At 43.5% G+C, this 24,122-nt stretch overlaps 1 protein-coding gene across 8 annotated transcripts in view; it reads left to right on the top strand.

Moving 5' to 3' along the window:
• Positions 1 to 24,122, top strand: part of MPP2 (MAGUK p55 scaffold protein 2) — a 382,718-nt gene that overhangs the window by 323,347 nt on the left and 35,249 nt on the right. For all 8 annotated transcript variants that reach the window (XM_069237839.1, XM_069237838.1, XM_069237836.1 and 5 more), the window contains 2 exons: positions 15,053 to 15,121; positions 19,146 to 19,307. In XM_069237839.1, the coding sequence (XP_069093940.1) occupies positions 15,053 to 15,121; positions 19,146 to 19,307 (231 nt within the window). The remainder of the gene's footprint in view (positions 1 to 15,052; positions 15,122 to 19,145; positions 19,308 to 24,122) is intronic.

Below are 24,122 nucleotides of genomic sequence, written 5' to 3'. Positions count from 1 at the left end.
GGGAGCACTCATACAAATTCTCACAGTGCATGGACTCTGATGCAAACGTATCTACATATATTTTATCTAGAGTTTCTTGTGATTGAATTAGCTCTCAAAACAGTTCAACAAAATCTTCAACAGAGGAGGGTTCTAGTCCACACGAACAACATGGCCGCCATGTATTACATACAAAAACAGGGAGGAACACACTCCATACAGACTTCTCGTCTAGTGCAGCGCAAATGGCATTGGGCCATACATCATGACATCTACCTCCTAGCAGAATACCTACCAGGAGGGGACTACGACTTCGCAGATATGCTCAGCAGAATGCAACAACAGTTACATGATTGGGAAATCAACACATTACTCCACGCATACTTCCAACAATGGGGAATCCAAGATGAAGAGCGCGAAATACAAAAGCTTTGCCTACAGGTGTCCTCGCCCTCAGTCCAAGGGCAATGCCCTATGGATCAAATGGTCAGGGCTATTTGCCCACGCTTTTCTTCCTCTCCTACTCAATTCTTATGTGGCACGAAGACTCACGCAAACATCCCTCATCTAATCCTATTAGTCCCAACATGGGCTCGACAAGTATGGTTCACAACTCTGCTGCAGCTATCAGTTGTGCCACACGAGAGGTTGCCAATAACTTTCTAACTCAGGAGCAGGGCGGGGTCAGACACCCCAACCCCAAGCAGCTCAATCTAGTGATTTGGGGCCAGATGTAGGAAATTCTGGCTTTGCGACTCGCAAATTGCGAGTCGCAAAGCCGGATGCAGGATGGTGTCCCTGGGAATGGGCATCACAATGTGGCTTTTGCGCCTCGCAAACAGCGATTTTCGCTGTTTGCGAAGCGCCAAAGCCTTGCTACATCTGGCCCTTGGCTCCTAAAATCCTAGAGTTTGGGTACCTAAATCTTCCACAAGAATGTATGACCATTCTTAAACCTGCCCGTAGGCCTACCACACGGGCATGCTATACAGCTAAATGGAAAAGATATGTCCACTATTACTTAATAACGGATCCAACCGCTCTCACCTATGGTACAAGATCTTGGGCTGGATGTATCAAGCGTGTTTCCATTCGCAAACGATGCAAATGGCCGTTTGCAAATGCAAAAATGCCTTTCAGTATGTATGAAAGGCATTCGCTGTGCAATTTTGAGGAATCGCTAAAATAGCGATTCCTTAAAATTGCGAGCCTGTTTAGAGAATCGCAAATTGCGATTCTCCAAATAAGAAATCGCAAATACGGAATCCTTTTTTGCAATTTCTAAACCACATGTATCAAGCTTTTCCTTAATGCGAATTGGGCATTAAGGAATCGCTATTACCACCAAGTCGAACTTGGTGGTAAGCATGTGCAAATTTAAAAAATGCATGAAAAATGCATTTTTAATATTGACATGTAAAGCACACATGTCCTTAAAAAATTATTGGGGTGCAGCAGAGGGGGCCTTAGGCCCCCAGCACCCTGGGTTTTGCATTTCCCAAATTTCCAAATTCCAGTTAGGAATTCGCAATTTGGGAAATGCAAAAAATTTGCAAATATGGGCCTACAGGCCCATAGGTGCGAATGGGGCCGGTATCGCAATTTGTGATTCTGTAATAGCATTTGCGATTTTTAAGAAATCACTATTACCGACTCGCAAATATGATACATACCATTTTGCGGTTCAGAAATAGTGATTTCTTAAAAATCGCTATTAGAGAATCGCAAAATGGTTTGTTGATACATCTAGCCCCTTATTTGTTACCTACTCCACTTACAACAGTCAAGCCAAGTCTACACTTTCATTTGGTTACACTTAGCAGCATTTGCAGTGTATATGCAAAACAGACAACATATGTCTTTGTTTAAAATTCCAGTCATCAAAGATTGTATGGAAGGACTTAAAATAGTTATTCCACCCTCTATTCCACCAGCACCAGTCTGGAATCTCAATATAGTCCTCACTAGACTTACAGGTCCTTCCTTCGAACCATTACATTCGTGTGATCTGGAAAGTGGCCTTCTTGGTAGCTATAACATCTCTCAGACGAATCAGTGAACTTCAGGCACTCACTTAGGAGGAACTGTTTTTCTAAAGTCCTTCCTGATAAACTAGTACTAAGAACAAACCCCAAATTTCTCTCTAAAGTCGTTTCTCCTTTTCATTTAAATCAGAGCATTGAGCTAAATCTGACTTTGTAGGGGAGAGAGCTTTACACACACACTTGATTTTAGAAGAGATGTAATGTATTACATCAAGAGGAAAAACTCTGCAGCTTTTTGTATCTTTTTGAAACACTCAACAAGGCTGTCCAACTCCAAAGCAGGAATTGCAAAGTGATTAGTAAGATGTATACAAACTTGCTACCGCCGGGCCAAACAAGTGCTACCTGCTACTCCAAGAGCTAATTTCACAGGTAAATAGGGAGCCTCTATGACTTTCTTAAGTAACATTCCACTAGTGGACATCTGTAAAGAGGCCACATGGAATAACCCATGTACATTCACCAAACATTACTGTGTGGATGTTTTAGCTAACCAACAAGCTAGAGTGGCTCAAGCTGTCTTACAAACGCTTTTTCAAGTGAGTACATCAGCCATCAGCTATCCATCGCTTTTTGGGGAGCACTGCTTTACATTCAATGCAAAGCCAATGTATCTATGGCCAACACATGCTACGAATAGAATATGTTACTTACCCTGTAAACATCTATTTGTAGTATGTAGTGCCGTAGATTCATATGCACCCACTCTCCTACCCGAAAGCTAATAACTGATGAACGCACTTTTCTGTTATACATTTCTTTCTAAAATATAACTTGCATGATCATCTTTACTGTTTCATTTACTGCTCCTATCCTAAGAGCACCCAACAAGCGAAAAACAATCTAACAAAGGAGCCATTGACCATGCGCAATACAGTCTAAAGGAGGAGTCACTATACCTCGTGATTTAAACTTTTTGAACAACAACTTGCAACTCCCGAACCCAACACTAGATGACAGGAATATGCTAAGCATGTGAATCTAAGCACTACATGCTACGAATAGATGCTTACAGGACAAGTAACATATTCCTTCTATTGCTGTCATTAAGACTCTCCTTCACTTGCCAAACCTGACTCCATCAACTCCCGTCTTGAACTATTGCACAACTCTTGGCTCAGTGACCACATCTTTTGATTGCACGCTCAGTACCCAGTAATAGTATGAGACCACCATGGCCAAACTAACTAAATTTGTATCCCTCTCCTGCCATCTGTTACTTCAAATATCAAACCATCCATCACCATACAGATGGCAAGTCAGTGGTGAGTCCTTTCTCTGGAAATGTTGGTAACGCACTGCTCATTGGCCCTCCAAAAAGATCCCAAATCCCATGTAAACTCTTCATATCATCTGCTCACCTGTTCTAGGACACAAGATCACTTCACGCTTCCCATGAAATCCCTTCAGCAGTTACTGATTGAGGTTGTTTAACATTGCACATTTTATACTTTGCATGCAGGCGCTTGATGTTTTCTTTAAGTACCCTAGGGTCATACTAAGGTTGTCTATAATTGGGCACCTTATCAGGGAAGTTAACCCCTTCTTCCCAGTAGGAACATATCTATGTAGGTGTACACAGAGCTATGTTTCATTGATATGGGTCAGCAGGGGTGGAACTATCAATAGTGGCTGCAGATGCAGCGGTCCTGGGTGTGAGACCTTCTGCACTCTAATTACATCTATATTTCACCTCGTGACTGGGAACATGGACATCTGTTTACCTTGCTTGCACGAGGGCCCATGACATCCCAGCTATGTCACTGTGGTTCAGTCTTAATGCTCTCAAATACACTCCATTTCAGTGAAAAGCTCACTATCTCAGGTGGCTCGTGTACAAATAGAAGCAGGACTTTCTTACTTTAGCTACTCGCCTCACAAAGAAAATGGTACAATATTTTCCCTGTAGACATGCAGATATTTGTTATGAGATTCCTGCAGACATTCGGCATTCCTAATTTTTTAGGTCTTGCCTAGGCAGAGCTTGGGCTGTCTCTTCGAGACGTGTTGTTTTAAGAATATGGGCTTTAACTACCTCTCATGTTTGTAATTGGGTTGTTTTACTGTCTTTGCTAAATGCTTGGCTTAGATTGGTGCAAATGCTTCCTGCTCCCTCCTTCTGCATTTTTGTACCCTCCCATGAGGACTGCCCCTGTTAGTTGTGTCCTTGCTCTTCACGCTATTTATTTCACTTTGTCAGGACTTTTTTGTTTATTGGTGAGTTAGCTTGCTTTGGAAGCCAAGGGAGGAACAAACTTCCATGACGATAGCAGCGCATTTGAACAACCACAGTGGTTTGTTTTTCATTTTTGAATTTCTGCTGAATGTTTATTTTTTGTTTGATTTTTTTGCAGCTTGTTTATTTTTAAATGTGATTTATTAGTGACTTGTTTTTTGTTTGCAACAACAGTTTTGTACATTTTAGAGGCCTGTTATTGTTTCCCTTAAAAACGTGGTCAATGATACTAATGTTCTTGAACAAATAGAATGTTCTTTTTTTCTTATTCTTTTTTAACTCGTTTAGCTGCTGTTTTTTTAATCATTTCAGCTGACTTTGTCTTTTATTTTAAGAAAGAAGAGGAACATAGTTTTAGAGGCTTTTTTTGTTTTATTTTTACAGTTCATCAAACCAGAATCACCAGCAGGAGGGGCAGACTGTCATAAAATGGCAACCAGCCTTCAGCTCTGGGAGGGGTGAGGGGAATGTGAAGCTACTCCATATGACTATGACTAGAAACAAGATGTCTTACTGATAACACTATATTTACGCTTCATTCTCTGTCCCAACAGCAGTTCACAGTTCTGCTGAACGTGTCCTACAGGCCTCCTGCAGGCCTTACAACCTATTTAACTAAACTCCTGTAGATAACTTAGGTGTGTGGGAAGGGGGTGAGGCGATGCTATCCTAACTGCACTGTTTTCATTGCCTTCTGTCAGGTCAGTAAAGATAAAGACTCTGCACCACCAAATCCCCAGGAATAACAAACCAATCCTTTCTAGCATCAGGACTCAGACGTCTGTGTTAGCATAATGTAGCTTCTTCTACATTTTTAGTGTCATTGTAATGTCCTGCAGCCTTTTCAATAAACTGTTGCAGCGTTTTTTGAAGATACTTTATCGCAAAGATATTGCTGTGTTTTTAAATTCATTTTTTTGTCAATTTGCCTCCCACTCTTCTTTCATTCCTCTATCTCTGTCACTCCTTATCTATTTCATCCTTCCTTTAACCTGATCCCTCCCATTTTCTCCCTGTGTATCGTATTCTCCCTCAGTTTCCTTTGCTCACCCTACATATATAGCCCTGCATGTAACCCCACCAGCGCCAGTCACCGCTGACCGCCACCCCGTGCCCCCCCCAGTTCTCAGCTGTGCAAGGACTTCAGAAGCCAATCTTGCGGGTGGGTTAGTTACACTCCAGTGCTACCACTTAGGAATGAAAGGCAACTGAATCAATTTGTGCACCCAGAAGATGAGTTTGTGCTGCTCATCCTGTGATTTACCTAGGTTTACATACAGCACTGAAAACCTAGCACACTTTAGTTTATTATGTTGTAGAACGAGGTGTAGTGCTGTGTTGCTATGTTTTTACTCCATTCGTCCTCAGTGCATGCACATCCGTTGTGAGATGGGTGTTCTGTTTATGGGACTACTACAAAGGGACTATTCGGCCTCAAGGCTACCTGCAAAGAAAGGCAGCCTCCTCAAATCTGGGTAGCTTGGTATGCGCTACACTTAAACTTATTGGCGGCACACGATTTAACTCACCAAGCATGTAGATGTTATTAAAAAGGGTTCTCAGACTTGTCCCGCCTCATCAGCATAGAGGGCCAAAGCCTTGTAGTGCCCTACGGCACACCAGAGTTGGCTTTTATTAGACCAAATGTACACAACTTGAGTAATGGCAAGAAACCAGCTGGCTAACATCACCCTTGTTTGTGCAGGCCGATGGGCGATATAAAATAATGCTTGGTAGGGGCACCCTGAGCCTCAGAACCTTGCCTTTGTGGTGGTACCTTGCACCTCCCTCTCCAAATTCTCTGACCTCGTCCCGCACCCTCGGACTCACCATCTTCCCAAATTAGCCCCCGCTAATCCTCCAATCAAGCTCAGGCTTCCAAGACTGACCCCAATGTCGTATTAGATCCTTTCCCATCCAACGCTGATTGTCCTCCCTGGGGTCACTGCTGCTGTGCTGTTTCTTGTGTGTGTGTGTGTGTCTGTGTGTGGGAGGCTTGCGCTGCTGCATGAACTACATCTGTTCTTTGTATAAGGGAAGCCTGTATTGCACATTCTCTGAGAGGGAAGCTTGCACTGCTTATGTGCTGTATTTGCTGCGTGTGAGAGAAGCTTGCATTGATGCTGCGTTGTAGCTGCACTGGGTGTGAAGGAAGCTTGCACTGCTACTGTGCTATGTCTGCTGTGTGTGAGTGAAGCTTGGACTGTTGCCTGTGCTGTATCTGCTGTGTGAGGGAAGCTTGCACTGCTGCTTTGCTGTATCTGTGCTGTGTGTGAGGAAGATTGCACTGCTGCTGTGCTGTATCTGTTTTGTGTGAGGTAAACTTGCACTGCTACTGCCTTTGTTGTATCTGCTGTGTGCGTAAGGGAAGCTTGCATTGCTGCTGTGGTGTATGTGCTGTGTGTAAGTGAAGCTTTCATCGGTGTTGCCTGTGCTGTATCTGCTGTGTGTGAGGGAAACTTGCACTGCCGATGTCTGTGCTGTATTCACTCTGTGTGTGAGTGAAGCTTGCACTGCTGCCTGTACTGTATCTGCTGTCTGTGAGGGAAGCTTGCATTGTGCCTTCTCTGTGAGGAAGCATGCACTGCTTCCTGTGGTGTATTTGCTGTGTGTGAGAGAAGCTTGCACTTCTGATGTGCTGCATCTGCTGTGCATGAGAGAAGCCTGTACTGCTCCTGCCTGTGCTGTATCTGCTCTGTGTGTGAATGAAGTTTGCACTGCTGCCTCCTGTGTGGTACCTGCTGTGGGAAGAAAGCTTGCACTGCTAATGTGCTGTATCTGCACTGTGGGTGAGGGAAAATTGCACTGCTGCTGTGTTGTATCGGTTGTGTTTAGGGGAAGCTTGCATTGCTGCTGCCTTGGCTGTATTTGCTGTGTATGTAATGGAAGCTTGCATTGCAGCTATGCTGTATGTGCTGTGTGTGAGGGAAGCTTGTGCTGCTGCTGCCTGTGCTGTATCTGCTCTGTGTTTGAGAGAAGCTTGCACTGCTGCAGTTCTGTACTGTATGTGCTCAGTGTGAGGGAAGCTTTCAGTGCTGCTGCCTGTGCTGTATCTGCTCTGTGAGTGAGTGAAGCTTGCATTGTTGTGTGTACTCTATCTGCTGTATGTGAGGGATGCTTGCATGGTACCTTCTGTTCGAGGGACAATTGCATTGTACCTTCTCTGTGAGGGATTCTTGCAATGCACCTTCTCTGTGAGGGAAGCTTGCACTGCTGCTGTGCTGTATCTGGTGTGTGTTGCATTGCTGCATGCACTGTATCTGTTCCTTGCGTAAGGGAAGCTTGCATTGTACATTCTCTGGGAGGGAAAGTTGCACTCCTGCTGTGCTGTATCTGTTGTATGTGAGGGAAGCTTGCACTGCCACTGCTTTTGCTGTATCTGCTGTGTGTGAGTGAAGTTTGCACAGGTGCCTGTACTGTATCTTCTGTGTGTGAATGAAGCTTGCATTGGACCTTTTCTGTGAGGGAGCATGCACTGGTGGCTGTGGCGTATCTGCTGTGTGGGAGAAGCTTGCACTGCTGCTGCATGTGCTTTATCTGCTGTGTGTGAGGGAAGCTTGCACTGCTGCTGCCTGTGTTGTATCTGCTCTGTGTGTGAGTGAAGCTTGCACTGCTGCCTATACTGTGTCTGCTGTGTGTGTGAGGGAAGCTTGCACTGCTGCTGCCTGTGCTGTATCCGCTATGTGAAGGAAGCTTGCACTGCTGCTGTGCTGTATCTGTTGTGTGTGAGGGAAGCTTACACTGCTGCTGCTTTTGCTGTATCTGCTGTGTGTGAGTGAAGCGTGCATTATACCTTCTCTGTGAGGGAGCATGCACTGGTGCCTGTGGCATATCTGCTGTGTGAGAGAGAAGATTGCACTGCTGCTGCTTGTGCTGTATCTTGTGTGTGTGTGAGGGAAGCTTGTGCTGCTGCTGTGCTGTATCTGCTTTGTGTGAGGGAAGCTGATGTCTGTGTTGTATCTGCTCTGTGTGTGAGTGAAGCTTGCACTCCTGCTGTATCTGCTGTGTGTTTCTCTGCTTTGCTTTTTATTCAGGTCATTTTTCTCCTTTATAAATAAAGTATGACTTAACACTGTTTTGTTGCTTATTATGTACGTTTTCTGACTCTAAAAAGAACTGTACTATTAGCCCATGGTTTGTTTCACTAATCCGTGGGTAAACATTTTATTTTACTATATATATAGGCTGTTCCAATACTCTTAACAGTTTACTGTTTTAACGTCTTCAAAGTATCACTTTCCTGAGGGCGTTTGACTTTTATTTACTTTGTGCTTTTTTAATTCGTTTGTGGTTTTAAGCTCATTGCTTTCAGAAAAACTGTAACATTATTATTTTGTTTGTGCTACTAATCTGTGGAAAAAAATGTTTATTATATAGAGTAGGCTGTTTTATTACTCGGCCTGTTTGCTTTATTTTATAATTGTTTTTCACAGATTAGTGAAAAAATAACAAAGGATAATAGTAGCGTTTTTCTCTAAGTGATAAACTTGAAAGCACTAACTAAATAAAAGTTAAATACGATCTTGAAAGTCACTTTGTAACCTTTCATTGTGCAAAAGCGAACTTGTTTCCATTAGGCATTTACTGCTGCATCTCTCTCTCTCTCTCTCTCTCTCTCTCTCTCTCTCTCTCTATCTCTCTCTCTCTCTCTATATATATATATATATATATATATATATATGAATGGCAATTGCCTGCGGGCTCCAAAAGGCTGGTGGTGCTCGATGAATGGAGTGGCTGCCGACCACGCTGCCAAATATCCTGTTGGTCTCAAAAATTCCCAAAGAAAGGCTGGCACTCTAAAGGTGGTTCTGTAAATTCATGAATTCAGGACAAGGTATAAACATTTACACATTTTAGCTACAACAAGTCTTGGTCACATGATGTTTATACCTAGGCCTGATTAAATAATTAAATTACTGAACCACATCTGGAGTGCCGGTCTCTTTTGGGAAATTTCTAGAGAAAGAAAATATATATAATAATAAAACATATAGGGTCATAGACCGCCAGGGCCGGGGACCGCGGATGCACCGCCAACAGGCTGGCGGTGCATCCAGGCCAATTCTGACCGCAGCGGTAAAGCCGCGGTCAGAAAAGGGATACCGGCGGTTTCCCGGAGGTTTTCCCCTGGCCTGAGGAATCCTCCATGGCGGCGCTGCAGGCAGCGCCGCCATGGGGATTCTGACCCCCTTCCCGCCAGCCTGGTTCTGGCGGTTTTGACCGCCAGAACCTTGCTGGCGGGAACGGGTGTCGTGGGGCCCCTGGGGGCCCATGCAGTGCCCATGCCAATGGCATGGCCAATGGCATGGGCACTGCAGGGGCCCCCTAACAGAGACCCACAAAGATTTTCAGTGTCTGCATAGCAGACACTGAAAATCGCGACGGGTGCAACTGCACCCGTCGCACCCTTTCCACTCCGCCGGTTCCATTCGGAGCCAGCATCCTCGTGGAAGGGGGTTTCCCGCTGGGCGGGCGGGCGGCCTTCTGGCGGTCGCCCGCCAGCCCAGCGGGAAACTCAGAATGACCGCCGCGGTCTTTCGACCGCGGTACGGTCTTCTGGCGGTTCCCGCCAGGCCGGCGGCATCCGCCGCCGGCGGGGGTCAGAATGACCCCCATAGTCAGCATGCAAGCAATAATCATCAGCATATAAACTACATACAGTGTACATATATATATGTATTACGTTTCTAAGCAATGCTCATCAGCTTTATAACTGTACCTCTACCAATACGACCAGTAATTGACTTTCTACTATTCCACATCAAAACAAAACCTTCCTAAAAATCTCTGACAGATCAATCTACACTTAATCCTACTCATGGAATGTGGTGTTATCCACAAAGTCTATTTTGTTCAGACTAGCCAATCTTGCCAAGACCTTTCTTTCCTGGAGGGCTGCAGGGATCCTCCACCAAATCGCTTCTTCCACTGCCCCCTCCCTCCAATACCTTTCTGATGGCTTCAGAAACCAGGCCATTGGTAAGATGTTAGCTGTAATAACCCTGCATATAAATTATTAGGTGCCTTCGTATATATAATTCAGAAGAACTGTCTCCCAAAGTGAGGTTTGTTGCAGATTTGAAGTATTTTAACTTCTCTGCTTGACAAGGCCCCCTTGTTGTGTTATCCTTTTCAATGTCACACCTTCAATCATATGTACTGATTTCTTTCCTGCTGCTTTCTTCTAAATGGTTTAGGGGGTAAAGTTTCCTAAAACCCGCCTTCAGACAATGTAAAGTGAGTGACTCACCTTAAATTAACCTCTTATACTGCATACGGAATTATATCCCTGAAACCTATATCACTCAATATATAGGGACTTATTTCCACCTGTTTACTTTATTTAAAAATTGTTTTTCACAGATTAGTAAAATAAAGCAAAGGATAATAGTAGCGTTCTTCTTTAAGCGATGAGCTTAAAAGCACAAACTTAATAAAAGTTAGATGCACTCTGGAAAGTGACTTTATGTCCTTTCACTATGCAAAAGCAAACTTGTCTCAATTAGGCATTTACTGCTAGAACTCTTGATCTTCCTTTCTATCTATTCTATACAGCTCTCACCCCTATATATTCACCATGCCACATAATTCCACTACAGAAATACACTCCAGACCACACAATTCCACCCCGCAAAATTCCACAACTAACAATTGCAATTCAAACTACAAATTTCAACTCCACACGACATACATCCCCCACACTCTAAACCAAAACACATATTCAAAAACGATTGTCATTTACAATGCCAATAGCTTGAAGTCCCACAAATGCGAGACCTGTTGCATTGCAAATGCTTGTTTTTTTTGTTGCTTCAGGACAAAAGTCGCCGGACACTGACAGAAAGCTAAATTACAATATTTTAACCCAAAGAGCATGCTTAACAACAGAAGCATGCTTACTGTAAGATGTTAGCAGTAGAAAAAAAGAGACCTCATGTAACCATTGACACTAGTGAAGGAAGCTGTGGCTTGTTAATAAAATAGTGGTTAATAAGAGATAAAAGCAAAGAAGCTAGTAAAACTAAAATAAAGCTAAGTGTACACTTACTTTTAAAATATCAGTAGCCAGGTCAGAGGGGCGGAGGGGTCAGTGCAGCCCAAAAGAGGCCAATTTGTGTGAAGGTAGAAATTGATACACATGGCTAACTCTGAATGACAGCTTTGCTTTATTACTGTTCTGCATTTCACCCACAGTTTAAGAATTGTTTATTGCACAAGCAGTATTTGTTAATAAAAATTGTGATATGCTACCCTAAAATGCTTTAAACTGTTTTGTGAATCAGACAGTTCTGACATTGCTCTGGTAATTACTGGGTTTTCTTTCTTCCTTGATGATTTCGAGTTTTCAGTATGCTACAGGTGTTTTGCCTAACAGTGAGCGCAAAACTCCACTGTTGAAAGTCTGTAAACGTGGTCCCTCAGGTCTCTACAAGAAATGAGCCGTGCCAGGCATGCATGATCCAAGACTGGGTGAAAAGTTGGAATACTCACCAAGCAGAACGTTATCTGCCAGAAATCTTGAACTCCTATGACACTGAAGTAGAGGGTGAAACTGGAGATGCCCACATGAGAACAGCACCTATTGTAAAATGCTCCGAAGCTGTGAATGAGCGCCATCTTCAACTTCAGTTAACGCTGAAACAAATATAATAACACCATCAGTGAAGGTATAACAAATATCCTCACACACAGTGATGTCTCCATCATCGACCGTATTGGCAAGCAGGAGATCATACCTGGCCTTTACTCTCTTCAGGATGATTGCTATTATCACTTGTATCCAAGGGCGTAGCTTGGTCTGTAAGATCTGGGTGGTGTAAGTTTCTGATTTCCTAATGATCACGCTGGCACATAATGTCAACATTCGTTATACGACAAGCAGGGCTAATGAGCAGGGCTTAGGTGGTAGATCTGGTCCTGCGTGTTTATGAGCCAGAATTAGTTGTATTAACCTGGGAGAGTCTTACGAGCTTCTACTAATTATCTGGCTAAGGTGCCTAAAATACATCTGAATATGGCAGGCGCTCGGTGCTTCTCTTTCCTTGGTCTGTATAGCTGGAACACCTCACCCCTTGACTTGCGTCAAACCACAGTGGAGGCTGTCTTTAAGAAAAAGCTTAAGACCTGGCTTTTTGTTTTGTAAATGTATTTACTTATGAGGCCCTTAGCGCCGGGAGACTCTTGAATAGCCGAGTGTTTTATACGTCCAGTCACTATCACTATCACTAGTGGAAAGGGAGAGGAATGAGGATTGTTGAGGTAACTAAGTGTGAGAAAGCATACTATTTTGTGAAATAACCAACATTTTTTAATTCTTTCCAAACAGAGAGAGGGAGAAAGTGTGTGTTTGTTTTCGTCTGTGTGTGTAAACATTCCTGACGAAATCCTATACCTCACCATACCCGACTGAAAGCACCTGCACCCAGCTATTTATCACAAAATACATTTATTAGGGTTCTGTAATACCCTAAACACACACCCCCATCACCCGAAGCTACACCCCTTATTATAGCTCTCATTTCTTCTCCAGTGCAGACCTCCTGATTAGAGAACCAAATAATAGGGCTACCTAGAAATCCCCCAGGGAACTTGGTAGAGATATATGTCAACACAAATTGCCCTATGAAGGAGGAGAACATTTTTCTTCTGTTTATTCTCGATAACGATTTCGATGTGCACTAGCACCCAATCCATACATAAACTATTTCAAACCAAACAATATATCAATTATTACATCAATACTGTATAGGTATGTCAATGATATTAGTCGGCGTGCACCTGTATTCCTTTTTAATAAGTATTACTGTAATTAAACACAATGTCTGTATAGGGTCAGATTAACAGCACAAGTTCTCTGTCACACAATGACCGCAGAAAAAATACACCATTAACAAGTTGTGATTTGTGACAAATAGGGCAACCCCCCAAACGCATATCATTTGACCGTTAAGATTCTTTTCCTTCCAAGAAAGGTTTGACAAGTAAGTCCATTTTTGAGCATTTGTGGTGGTTAACCCTTTGAAGTTTCGGTCTCCTTATGTATTTATATTTAACATCTTTTGTACACTAGCTTGATGTACCTGTGTAATTACCTAAAGAGTCTCTCATTACATGTTTGTCTATGTGTCTTATTGTTATGTGAACTCATTATTGCTTCTGATAACATCCGAGTATGTATAGTGCTCCGACTCCTTTGCCTATGCTTAAACCTTATTATACAAAATCTAAGTGAAATATATATCTTTCAGAGGCGTAGAATCTGATATAGAGGTGGATAGTAATGGGGCATGTGCTGAAATATGGCATGTGTCCCTTCTGCCCACGTTTGCGTTCCCAACATCATTTTGAGGATGGCGAAGGATATGTTGCTAGTTCTTTCATCAGGAAGACCATGCGCTGTCATGGCCCCAGCACCTCCAGAATTGGTGTTCGCCCATCAACATTTTGGGAGCTACAATGGAGATATGGGGCCTGATTTGGAGTTTGGCAGACAGGTTACTCTGTAGTATATAATAGGGTAGGATATAATGGACTCCTAATATGGCGAACGGGATATCCGTCACTCTAAATCATGCCTGAAGTCCTTCCACATTAGCAGGGCTCAATAAATGAAGGTCACTGTCCTCCGCCAGCGGGCCTTAAGTGTTGCCTCCTCCACACCAAGCTGGGCAGTCCAGCTGCCTGAGTATTCACCACTCCTTTAAAACTTTCTGTGGAACAGCACTGATAATAGCTTTAGTTTATGACTAAAACGTTGTGATTGCACAACAGATTGATGGCGTATGTGTAACAAGGTGAGGGTACAAATACTCAGGAGATAAGAGAAGTAAAAGTTTATTCTTTACAGAAGGTCTCATCCAACTGCTCCAACCGCTGCCCAGTCTCCTCCTGCCATTCAGCCTTCCCTCTTTACATTGTAAATGACCTAGAAACATTCTATTTCCCAACTAGCTAGCATATTATATTACAGTGTATTCAAAGAGCACTGGCTGGTATCAGTCTATTAACACTTACCATGCAGAAGCCTCCTCACAGGCCAAAGGTTTAGGGAACTGATAACGATGTAAACAAGCATTGACAAAGTTCTAAGACACCAATCTCTCAGCCTTGCTAATGCATTTTTTTGGCAATTGCAGGGTGTGCATGCACCCAGGTGGGCACGCACGCATAGCTGGTAAGCTTGGAATGAGACTTCTGTTGCAGAAAGCCAATTCTATGATGGCCACTGAGACACATGTTATGCCACGATGCATTCATCACATTTGTGTATAATAATATAATATTATATGCTAGGTGATGCTTCTACATGCGTTGTGATGCAGGCTGTCATTTTTTCATTTACTGTTCTAAAAAGACAGGTGGCCGTGTTAGAATAATACATTAACAGGGGAAAATGTAGAGGAAATTACCCTTAAAAAATAATCTACACACGAGTGTGAACCACAAATATTAGAGCCAGTTGCCTAGCAGCTCTTTGCAGCTGCCAGGCACTCATAAAAAACAGAAAATATAATATATGCATGAATAATATTAATACGGTGACAGCCTGTGCTTCTTCTCTCAAATATAACATTTTTCAAATCTGCTCACGAGACCCCCATGCAGCCTTACTGGCCTTTCATGGGCAAAGGTTTATTTATGAATGGATATGAATAAATGTAAAGCTTTTTGTAGAACGTCAAAGCAGGTTTCCTTAAGCATGCCTTTCTTGGATGGAAGCTGGGACTAGTTTTGGAATTGTTGAACTGGTGTTTACATCTGCTTTAAGATCTTGCTTTACCCGTTGCAGGAGCTCTGTGCGGAAGTATCAGTGGAAAAAAGAAGAAGAGAATGATGTATCTGACAACCAAAAATGCTGGTAAGTTCTCCTGGCACTAAAGAGGTATTATTTTCAATATGTTTTCCTCTACGAGTAAAGGAATATTCTTACATTAGTTGCGGCATTTCTAGTCCAGTGACCTTAGCCCTGTTCCTCTATGTATGATAAATCCTCACTAGAAAAATGGACCACAATCATTCACTATAGCAATGGAAAAAAACAGGTGAAACCTGACCAAATGTGGCAGGATGGAATATCTAAGCACCACAACAGTATGTACTGGTGAGCATTTGCTCGTCCACGAATTAAAGTCAGTTGAGTTGAAGTTCACATTTGAAGGTTACATCCTGTATCAAGAGCAGAAATGGCAATTGCTAGCCCGAACTGTAAGACTGTGGCTACTCCATTGATATAGGAAGGACCAGTAGAAGCTGGTCATGTGTCGCCCCTCAGTGTTGGGTATCCCTCCATCCTGAGTACTGGTTTACAAGCACTTAGGTTCCAATGCGACCAGAGTGCCCAAGTCCTATATATATTTGAAAGTGTTACTGCTGAAAATCTACCTCCACTCTTCCCACTTACCTACTGTTTGTATAAGGATCAGTTGGAGAGCTCTGATGACTCGTTGGCCTCATAGAAGATCTAGAACTTACAGTCACACTCCTAAGGCTTGGCCAGAGGGGCCTAAGGTATCTGGAAATCCAAGATCCCTTACCTCCTTAGAGAGTGTGCCTGCTGCTTCTGGTAAGACTGGGATTGATGTGACTTACCTGGATCGTAATGACCCTGCCACACGGTGTGTCGTGCAAGTCTAGATTAGTTGTTGGTGGATGTGGTTAAAGGAATTGCCAGATCTTGACCCTCTCAAAGTTTCACATTCCACTTTGTTCAGGCGCCTATGGATGGGATGTGAAAAGCACATTAACTCCAAAGGACCCTTGGATTTCACCTCCAAAACATGTTGGAGCAGAGATCGTAGCTCACAGATCACATTTAATCCTGATTAAGCTGAATTTCAGTACCTTATATCTGGATGCATGGACTACAGCACATTGAACATGTTGTGTAGTATTTTGTCTCATTGGTGTACCTGGTGACATCTGCTAAGGCTCCATCACCATCCTAGCATGTGCTTGAACACCAAAATCCTTAGCAGAAGGAGGGTACTCTTTGAATATTCATGCAGCATTTGCAGTTTTTATGTCATAGACTGATCTTCGTTCTTCCTCAAAAGTGGCTGCGCCAGCCCCACCGCTGACTCTGTGGACTGGGTCCTAGTGTTTGCAAGCCTAGCTTCTGATTCCAGTATGGCCTTGAATCAACTGCAGTTCCTTGCACTGCAAATTCCACCCCTGTAGCCAGCGACCTGAAGATAGTCTAAGCCCTGGAACCAGGAATTCCTATCTCTCTGGTGTGGATATCAACACAAATTGAGCATTCCCAGGGATTCTAATGACTAGCATGCAGATGCCACAATGGGGGGTACAGGAGCTAAGATTCTTGGCATCAAATAGAAGAGAAGCTTGCATTGAAGAGAAAGCAATCCAAGATCTGGCAAAATCAGCAACAGGTTTATTATGGATTCACAACAGAAGCTTCACAGACGCTCGCCAGAGCAAAGTCACATCCTCAGTTCAACCCTAAGCAGCTGTCCAGCATTCTAATCTCGCATTCTTAACTCTACTCATCCTCTAATTCCATGTTAGATCTTCCAACCAGATAGTATTCCATCATTCCCTTGCCTACATCGAGCTTACTAGAACTTGGACACATGGGTTTGTTGATACATTGGAAGCAAGCTGGATACTTTTGCATGGGGAGTTGGTCTGGCACTTGTGGATCACAAATTTATAATCAGGAGAGTGGGGCAAAGGTCTATGGGACACAATGCAATGCATTACTTGTTCTCTTTGGGTGGAAAGATATTCACCCTGGTCCCCTCTATTCATGAAATAACAGTGGCACAGCTCCATGTGAGAAAGATACAATTACATGTTTTAGGCTTCCCATTAAAACATGAGATTTTGGTCCTGATTTCTATCATCAATCATTAATTTGTGAGGGAAAGGGGCACAGGCAGTGTCAGTGGTCAGTTTGCTCTCCTTTTTTACTTTGGGGATATGAAGGTCTTTGTGCAGGCATACTCCTTTTCACCTGTTTTGGCCCTAACCTTTGTACAAAGAATTCTGATTCACATTGATCAACAGATCCCCTTCACCTAGCAACCATGTCTTCCTCACAAAAGTCTTCCCCTATAGACTATCAGTGCTAGATGGAAAGAAAAACGCTGGTGTGAAGTCCACATGTGATATTAAGTGGTTTGTGCTAAGGCTTCCTGTGTGGCTAGGGATGGATATCATTTACACAAGAGAAGTTGTTGAGTAGGAGCACTGAAGTCACTACAATGAGCAACTTATACTCTTCCTCTTCTGAGAAGGGGGAATGGTAGATCTTCAAAGTTTGACAGCCTTTCTATGAGTGGGTGATGTGTTGTTCTGGGAGTAATTATGGGTTCTAGCTACAGAGGTGTTGTATTGGGTGGAAGGTCACATCTTTGTTTGGGGGGATAACGGTCTTTCTTTTGTGGGTTTTGGGTCTGCTTCCCTACATCATCCTTTTTAGATCCAGCCTAGCAGTGTGCATGTGCTGTCAGCAAGACACGTTGTATTTACTAAAATGGCTTTGATCCCACCTGCTGCTTCCCATAGGTTGACTTCAGCGTCACTCTTCTTTGCTGGCTCTTGATTGGTTGGTGCACCCAATACATCACTTGCATTTGTAGCTGAGGAGCACCGCTCAACTACAGATTAATTCCCCTTAATTAGTGGCATCCCCTTTGATCAGGTACTATTTCTTTTACCGCCCTCCCATTCCCCCTGTCCTAGGGCTTTATTCACACACTCTTGGGTGCTTCACGGCCGCTGTGCTTTATCACACAGCATGGCAGCCTCTTGTTCTGTGTTAGCGTCGCTGTAACATAGAGTGATTTAGGCCAGTTTAAATTGTTAACAGCCTGTTTACAGCCCAATCTTTGGCAATGTTTGTCGCTCCAAGATAAGCTCTTCAGACATGGAAGAGCCAGGCACATTTAACACTATTTCAAAGGCTTTATTTTCACTTTGATTGTCTTAAGCCTAGGCAGTATTTACCATATGTCTACATAGTACATGTATGGGATTAGTTCTGTTTCAAAGTTCAAAAATGTCACCTGTTTAACTTTTAAAAAATAATTAATTCACACAACAGCGACTTTCTTTCATATGCTTGGTACAACCACATTTATAATGCCTCTACTTCTGTGTTTTTGTCAGAAGTGCTTTCTCTGCTATTTCATGTTTTATTACGCCATTTTAAAGAACTACTTTGAATCTGTAATCGTAATATGCGTGCCTTTTTATAACAATTGTTTTATTGGGTAATTGTTGTGTGTTTTTGAAACCTTTGATTCTACTCCCTTATCCCTAGACCAGAGCTTTCAGACAGCCACAGGGCTCCATTAAGCGCTTTAAAAGAAGCAGACGCCACGCTTCACTTTTCAGCACGGCTCCCAAAAGTCATTGAGGTTGTGTGGAATTCAAGATTACAGGGTGCAGTACCTTATGTGGCTAAAAGATGTTGGAAGGGATACCTAGTGACAGCCTGTGGTACTGCACCCTTTCCCCGCTTCGGCCACTTTAGAACTGGAAATGTGTTTTTTCAGCCAGCAATTATAAGAGTAAAAGCATAAACGTAACCATGTTGTTCCTGATTACATTTCTCATGCTAATTTAACGTAGCATTCTCTATGAGTGTTCGTTTTTTCAGGACTTTGTTACTTTCCTTTTTTCTCTCAGCCACCTTATTACTTTTGTCTCCCCCTCCCCCATAACTTATTTCCCATTTTCGTGTTCTCCAGCGCCTCAAGGTCATACGAATGGCAATAGCGCTATGAAAATATAATCACTCCATTGCATACAAAAAAAACAAAAGTAAAAAAATTAAATTTTCAGCGCCAGGAGCTCTAACTTTCACAAATGCATGACCGATTGCATTGCAAATGCTTGTTTTTCTTCTTTTTCTGCAGAGTTTGATAGACACGAGCTTCTGATTTATGAGGAGGTGGCCCGCATGCCACCGTTCCGGAGGAAGACTCTCATTCTGATTGGAGCACAGGGAGTCGGGCGCCGGAGCCTGAAAAACAAACTGATCCTGTCAGATCCCAGCCGCTACGGAACAACCATTCCATGTCAGTATCCGGGAGAGAGGCCATTTTGTTACTGGTCCCGTCCCTTCCACCACATTTTTTGCATTTTTTTCAGATCTTGGATCTACCCAGTCTCATTTCCACTTTCTACGCTTGTCTTGTGTGGCTTCACTTTACTCTGGAGTGATGCCCTCTTTTTCCCTACGCCGCTCCCTCATTTCCCCTTTTTTCCAGCTAAATAATCCTTTGAAATTGCTTTGTTTCTTCTGTTTACCCATTTTTTCATGCCACTCCTCCCCTTTCTACCTAAACCTCTGAATCCTTTTTTCCCTGTCGATTCCTTATTTCTCTGTGACCCATTTCCCCTGATTTACTCTTACTTGTAAGGGTGCCTCCCTTACATTTCCCATCTGACTCACTTCCACCCTCCCCCAACCCCCCACTCTCCCACGCCCCATGACTCTCTCTTTCCCCTTGGTTAATCTCTAATTTTTCCCCTGTGATGCTGTTATTTTCCCTCTTTAACTTTTAGTTTTCATGTTCTGTTTCCTTTCCTTTCTATTGTTAGCATCTTCTTTTTCCTTTGTGACTGCATTCGTTTCGCCTGTGATTGTTTAGTGCCTGTGCTCCCTTCTATACAGACCTAGTTCCTTCAGAAGGCCAGGAACATTGTATTGTATTGTAATAGTATTTATATATCGCTTACTACCCCTGATGAGGCGTCAAGGCGCTTTTCGGTGAGTAAAACGCTACTCTGGAACCCAAAAGGAATTAGTGGTGGATTAGTAAAGGGAAATATGAGTACAGTGTTAGTATTATTATGAGTTAATTTGAGCCGCGGATATGTGAGTTTGTTAGTTGGATTGACTGGAGTAAAGGAGCGGTGGAGGAGGGAAGAATCCAGAAGTGGTAATTGGGAGTTTATAGTAATAGGGTATCAGCTTGGGATGAGTAAAGGGAGGATGGAGGAGGGAAGAGTCTGTGGAAAGGTTAGGTAGATCATAGTAGCAGGAGGGGTTTTGGATGAGTTAAAGGTGAGATAAATGAGGGATAATTTAGTGGGGTTGTTTGGGAGATCATGGTAGTAAACTGAGGTTTGGGTGAGTTAGATGTGGAAGAGGAGGGAAGAGCTTAGGCAGGGTTATTTAGGAGATGAAAGTAGTAGAATGGATTTGAGATGGGCCAGAGTGGGAATGGAGGATAGATTGATAGAGATATGACATATGGTGATGGGTAGACAAAGTAAAGCTTACAAGAGAGTAAAAATATAATATTTTTTATTTATAATTATATGTATACATATATATGTTCGATGGCATGTGTAGCTGCAGATACACATGCTGTGCACTGTTCCTGCCATCTAGTGTTGGGCTCGGAGTGTTACAAGTTGTTTTTCTTCGAAGAAGTCTTTTCGAGTCACGGGACCGAGTGACTCCTTCCTTTCGGCTCCATTGCGCATGGGCGTTGACTCCATCTTAGATTGTTTTCTTTCCGCCATCGGGTTCGGACGTGTTACTCTTCGCTCCGTATTTCGAATTGGGAAAGTTAGCTAAGTATCGAAAATTCGGCGGTATTGTTCTCATTCGGTACCGGTTTAGTTTTAGTGTATTGGCACCGACATCAAGTCCGCTTCGGCGGCCCTTCGGTGCTTCCGCTCTTCATCAAGGCCTGGTCGGCCCGACCACACCCGTCGTCCAAGACTAATGGACCGGACCCCCTTCCGTTTCTGTCCTAAGTGTCACGCAAAGTATCCTTATACAGACCAGCACCGGGTCTGTAACCTGTGTTTGTCGCCCGAACACAGAGAGGATACTTGTGAAGCTTGCCGAGCGTTTCGATCGAAGAAAACCTTAAGAGATCGACGTGCAAGAAGACTACAAATGGCATCGAAACCGAAACAAGATCTTGGCGTCGAGGAGGAAGAGAGAATTTCCATCCAAGAAACGGACTCGGATGAATCCGACGGTGATCGACCCTCGATGGCGTGAGTAAACCTGCCCTGCCCCACACCCAGGGTCACACCAAAAAATTCAAGGCCACGGGGACGCCACCACCAACAGGCCATGGCTCAACCCACAGAAAAGACGGTGACCAAATAACATCGGCACCGAAAAAGGCCAAAGATTTGCCGAAGACTTCCGACTCCGGTACCGAAAAAATTCGGCATCGAGTTATAGAGTCAAGAAAACCTCGAAAAAGCTAATCGGAACTGAAAAAGACAATTTCGTTGGGAATTTCGGGACCGAAAAAAACAGCTTCGGAGCCAAAACGCTCTTCCTACACTGAAGAGCAAGGGCTTTCTATGCAGCTCAAAGAAAGGCACAGATTTGAGCAAGATCTGGATGTTGAAGAACATGACCAAACACAACAAAGGTTAGAAATCCAGAAGGAAACAGGGAAGATACAAACCATCCCTCCACTCAAATCCAAAAGAAAACTAGCCTTTCAAGAAACTGAAATGCAACCGAAAGCCAAAGTGGTTAGAGACAAGTCACCACCACCACAGTTCTCACCACAACCATCCCCACTGCAATCACCACACTTGTCACCAGTGGGTACACCGATGGCGCAGTCACCCACACATACTGGGATGACCCAAGATTAAGTGGATCCCTGGGATCTATACGACCCACCTATATCGGACAACAGCCCAGAGTGTTATCCAAACAAGCCTTCACCGCCAGAGGACAGTACAGCATATACGCAAGTACTAGCCAGGGCAGCTATGTTCCACAACGTAACAATGCACTCTGAACCAGTGGAGGATGACTTCCTTTTCAACACTCTGGCATCCACTCACGCATCATACCAAACTTTACCAATGCTACCGGGCATGCTCAAGCACCCCCAACAGGTCTTCCAAGAGCCTGTAAAAGGGAGGGCCATCATGCCAAGGGTCGAAAAGAAATATAAACCGCCCCCGTCAGACCCAGTGTTTATAATCCAACAGCTTCCTCCGGACTCAGTGGTTGTGGGGGCTGCAAGAAAAAGGACGAATTCACAATCATCAGGGGATGCCCCACCCCGATAAAGAAAGTCGAAAATTCGACACAGCAGGGAAAAGAGTGGCATCGCAAGCAGCCAATCAATGGCGAATTGCAAACTCACAGGCCCTGCTTGCACGCTACGATAGGGCGCACTGGGACGAAATGCAAGACATCATCCAGCATTTGCCCAAGGAACACCAAAAACATGCCCAACAAGTAGTTGAAGAGGGACAGGCCATATAGAACAATCAAATACGGTCGGCCTTAGACTCTGCAGATACAGCAGCACAGACTGTTAACACAGCTGTAACAATTCGAAGGCATGCATGGCTGCGAAGTTCTGGATTTAAATCAGAAATACAACAAGAGGTACTAAATATGCCATTTAATCAACATCAGTTGTTTGGGCCGGAGGTGGATACCGCGATATAGAAGATGAAAAAAGACACAGACACGGCCAAAGCCATGGGCGTGCTCTACTCCGCACAGTACAGATGCACATTTAGGAAACCACAGTTTAGGGGAGGGTTTCGACAACAAACATCTGAACCATCCACCACCCAAACAAAACCCACCTACCAGTCGCAATATCAAAGAGGGTGGGTTTTGTGGTTCCTACAGAGGACAATTCCTAAGAGGAAGAGGGAAATTCCAGCCCTCCAAACCAAGCCCTAGCAAACAGTGACTTCAATGTCACACTACCCCAACAATTGTCACCAGTGAGGGGGAGGCTAACCAAATACTACCACAATTGGACACACATTACCACAGACACGTGGGTCCTATCAATTATCCAACATGGTTATTGCATAGAATTCACAACATTCCCTCCAGATGTTCCACCAAAAGCGCACAGATTATCTCCACAACACTTAGACCTATTACAATTAGAGGTCCAAGCACTGCTACAAAAACAAGCCATAGAGCTAGTACCCTATCACCAGAAGGGAATAGGCGTTTACTCCCTGTACTTCCTTATTCCAAAAAAGGACAAAATATTAAGGCCTATCTTAGATCTCAGAACACTGAATCTCTTCATCAAATCAGATCATTTCCACATGGTAACACTACAGGACGTAGTTCCCTTATTAAAAAAGGGGAATACATGACAACACTGAATCTCAAGGATGCGTATTTTCACATACCCATCCATCCATCTCACAGGAAATACCTCAGGTTTGTAATACAAGGCAAACATTATCAATTCAAAGTGCTACCGTTCGGAATAACAACAGCCCCCAGAGTATTTACAAAATGCCTAGCCGTAGTAGCAGCTCATATAAGGAGACAGCACATGCACGTATTCCCATATTTAGATGATTGGCTAATAAAAGCCAACACTCAGCAACAATGTCAATTTCATGCGCAATACATCATAGATACTCTACACAAACTAGGGTTTTCTATAAATTACCAAAAATCACATCTACAACCATCCCAAATACAACAATACTTGGGAGCAACACTCAACACACAAAGAGCAATTGCTACTCCAAGTCCACAAAGAGTTCAGTTGTTCCAAAATGTAAGATCAAGCATGCAACCAAACCAACAATAAACAGTAAGGTTTGTAATTAAACTACTAGGCATGATGTCCTCATGCATAGCTATTGTCCCAAACGCACGACTACACATGCAGCACTTACAGCAGTGTCTAGCAAAACAATGGACGCAGGCACAGGGTCAACTTCAAGATCTAGTGTTGATAGACCGACAAACACACTCTTCGCTTCAATGGTGGAACCCTGTAAATTTAAACAATGGACGGCCTTTTCAAGACCCAGTGCCTCACGTCATTATCACAACAGGCGCTTCCATGATTGGGTGGGGAGCACACCTCAACAATCACAGCATACAAGGTCAATGGAAC

This window comes from Pleurodeles waltl, chromosome 6 (assembly GCF_031143425.1).
Source record: "Pleurodeles waltl isolate 20211129_DDA chromosome 6, aPleWal1.hap1.20221129, whole genome shotgun sequence".
Lineage (NCBI taxonomy): Eukaryota > Metazoa > Chordata > Amphibia > Caudata > Salamandridae > Pleurodeles > Pleurodeles waltl.
The sequence above is the reverse complement of the archived record's forward strand: the minus strand, read 5'-3'. Positions and strand labels throughout refer to the sequence as shown.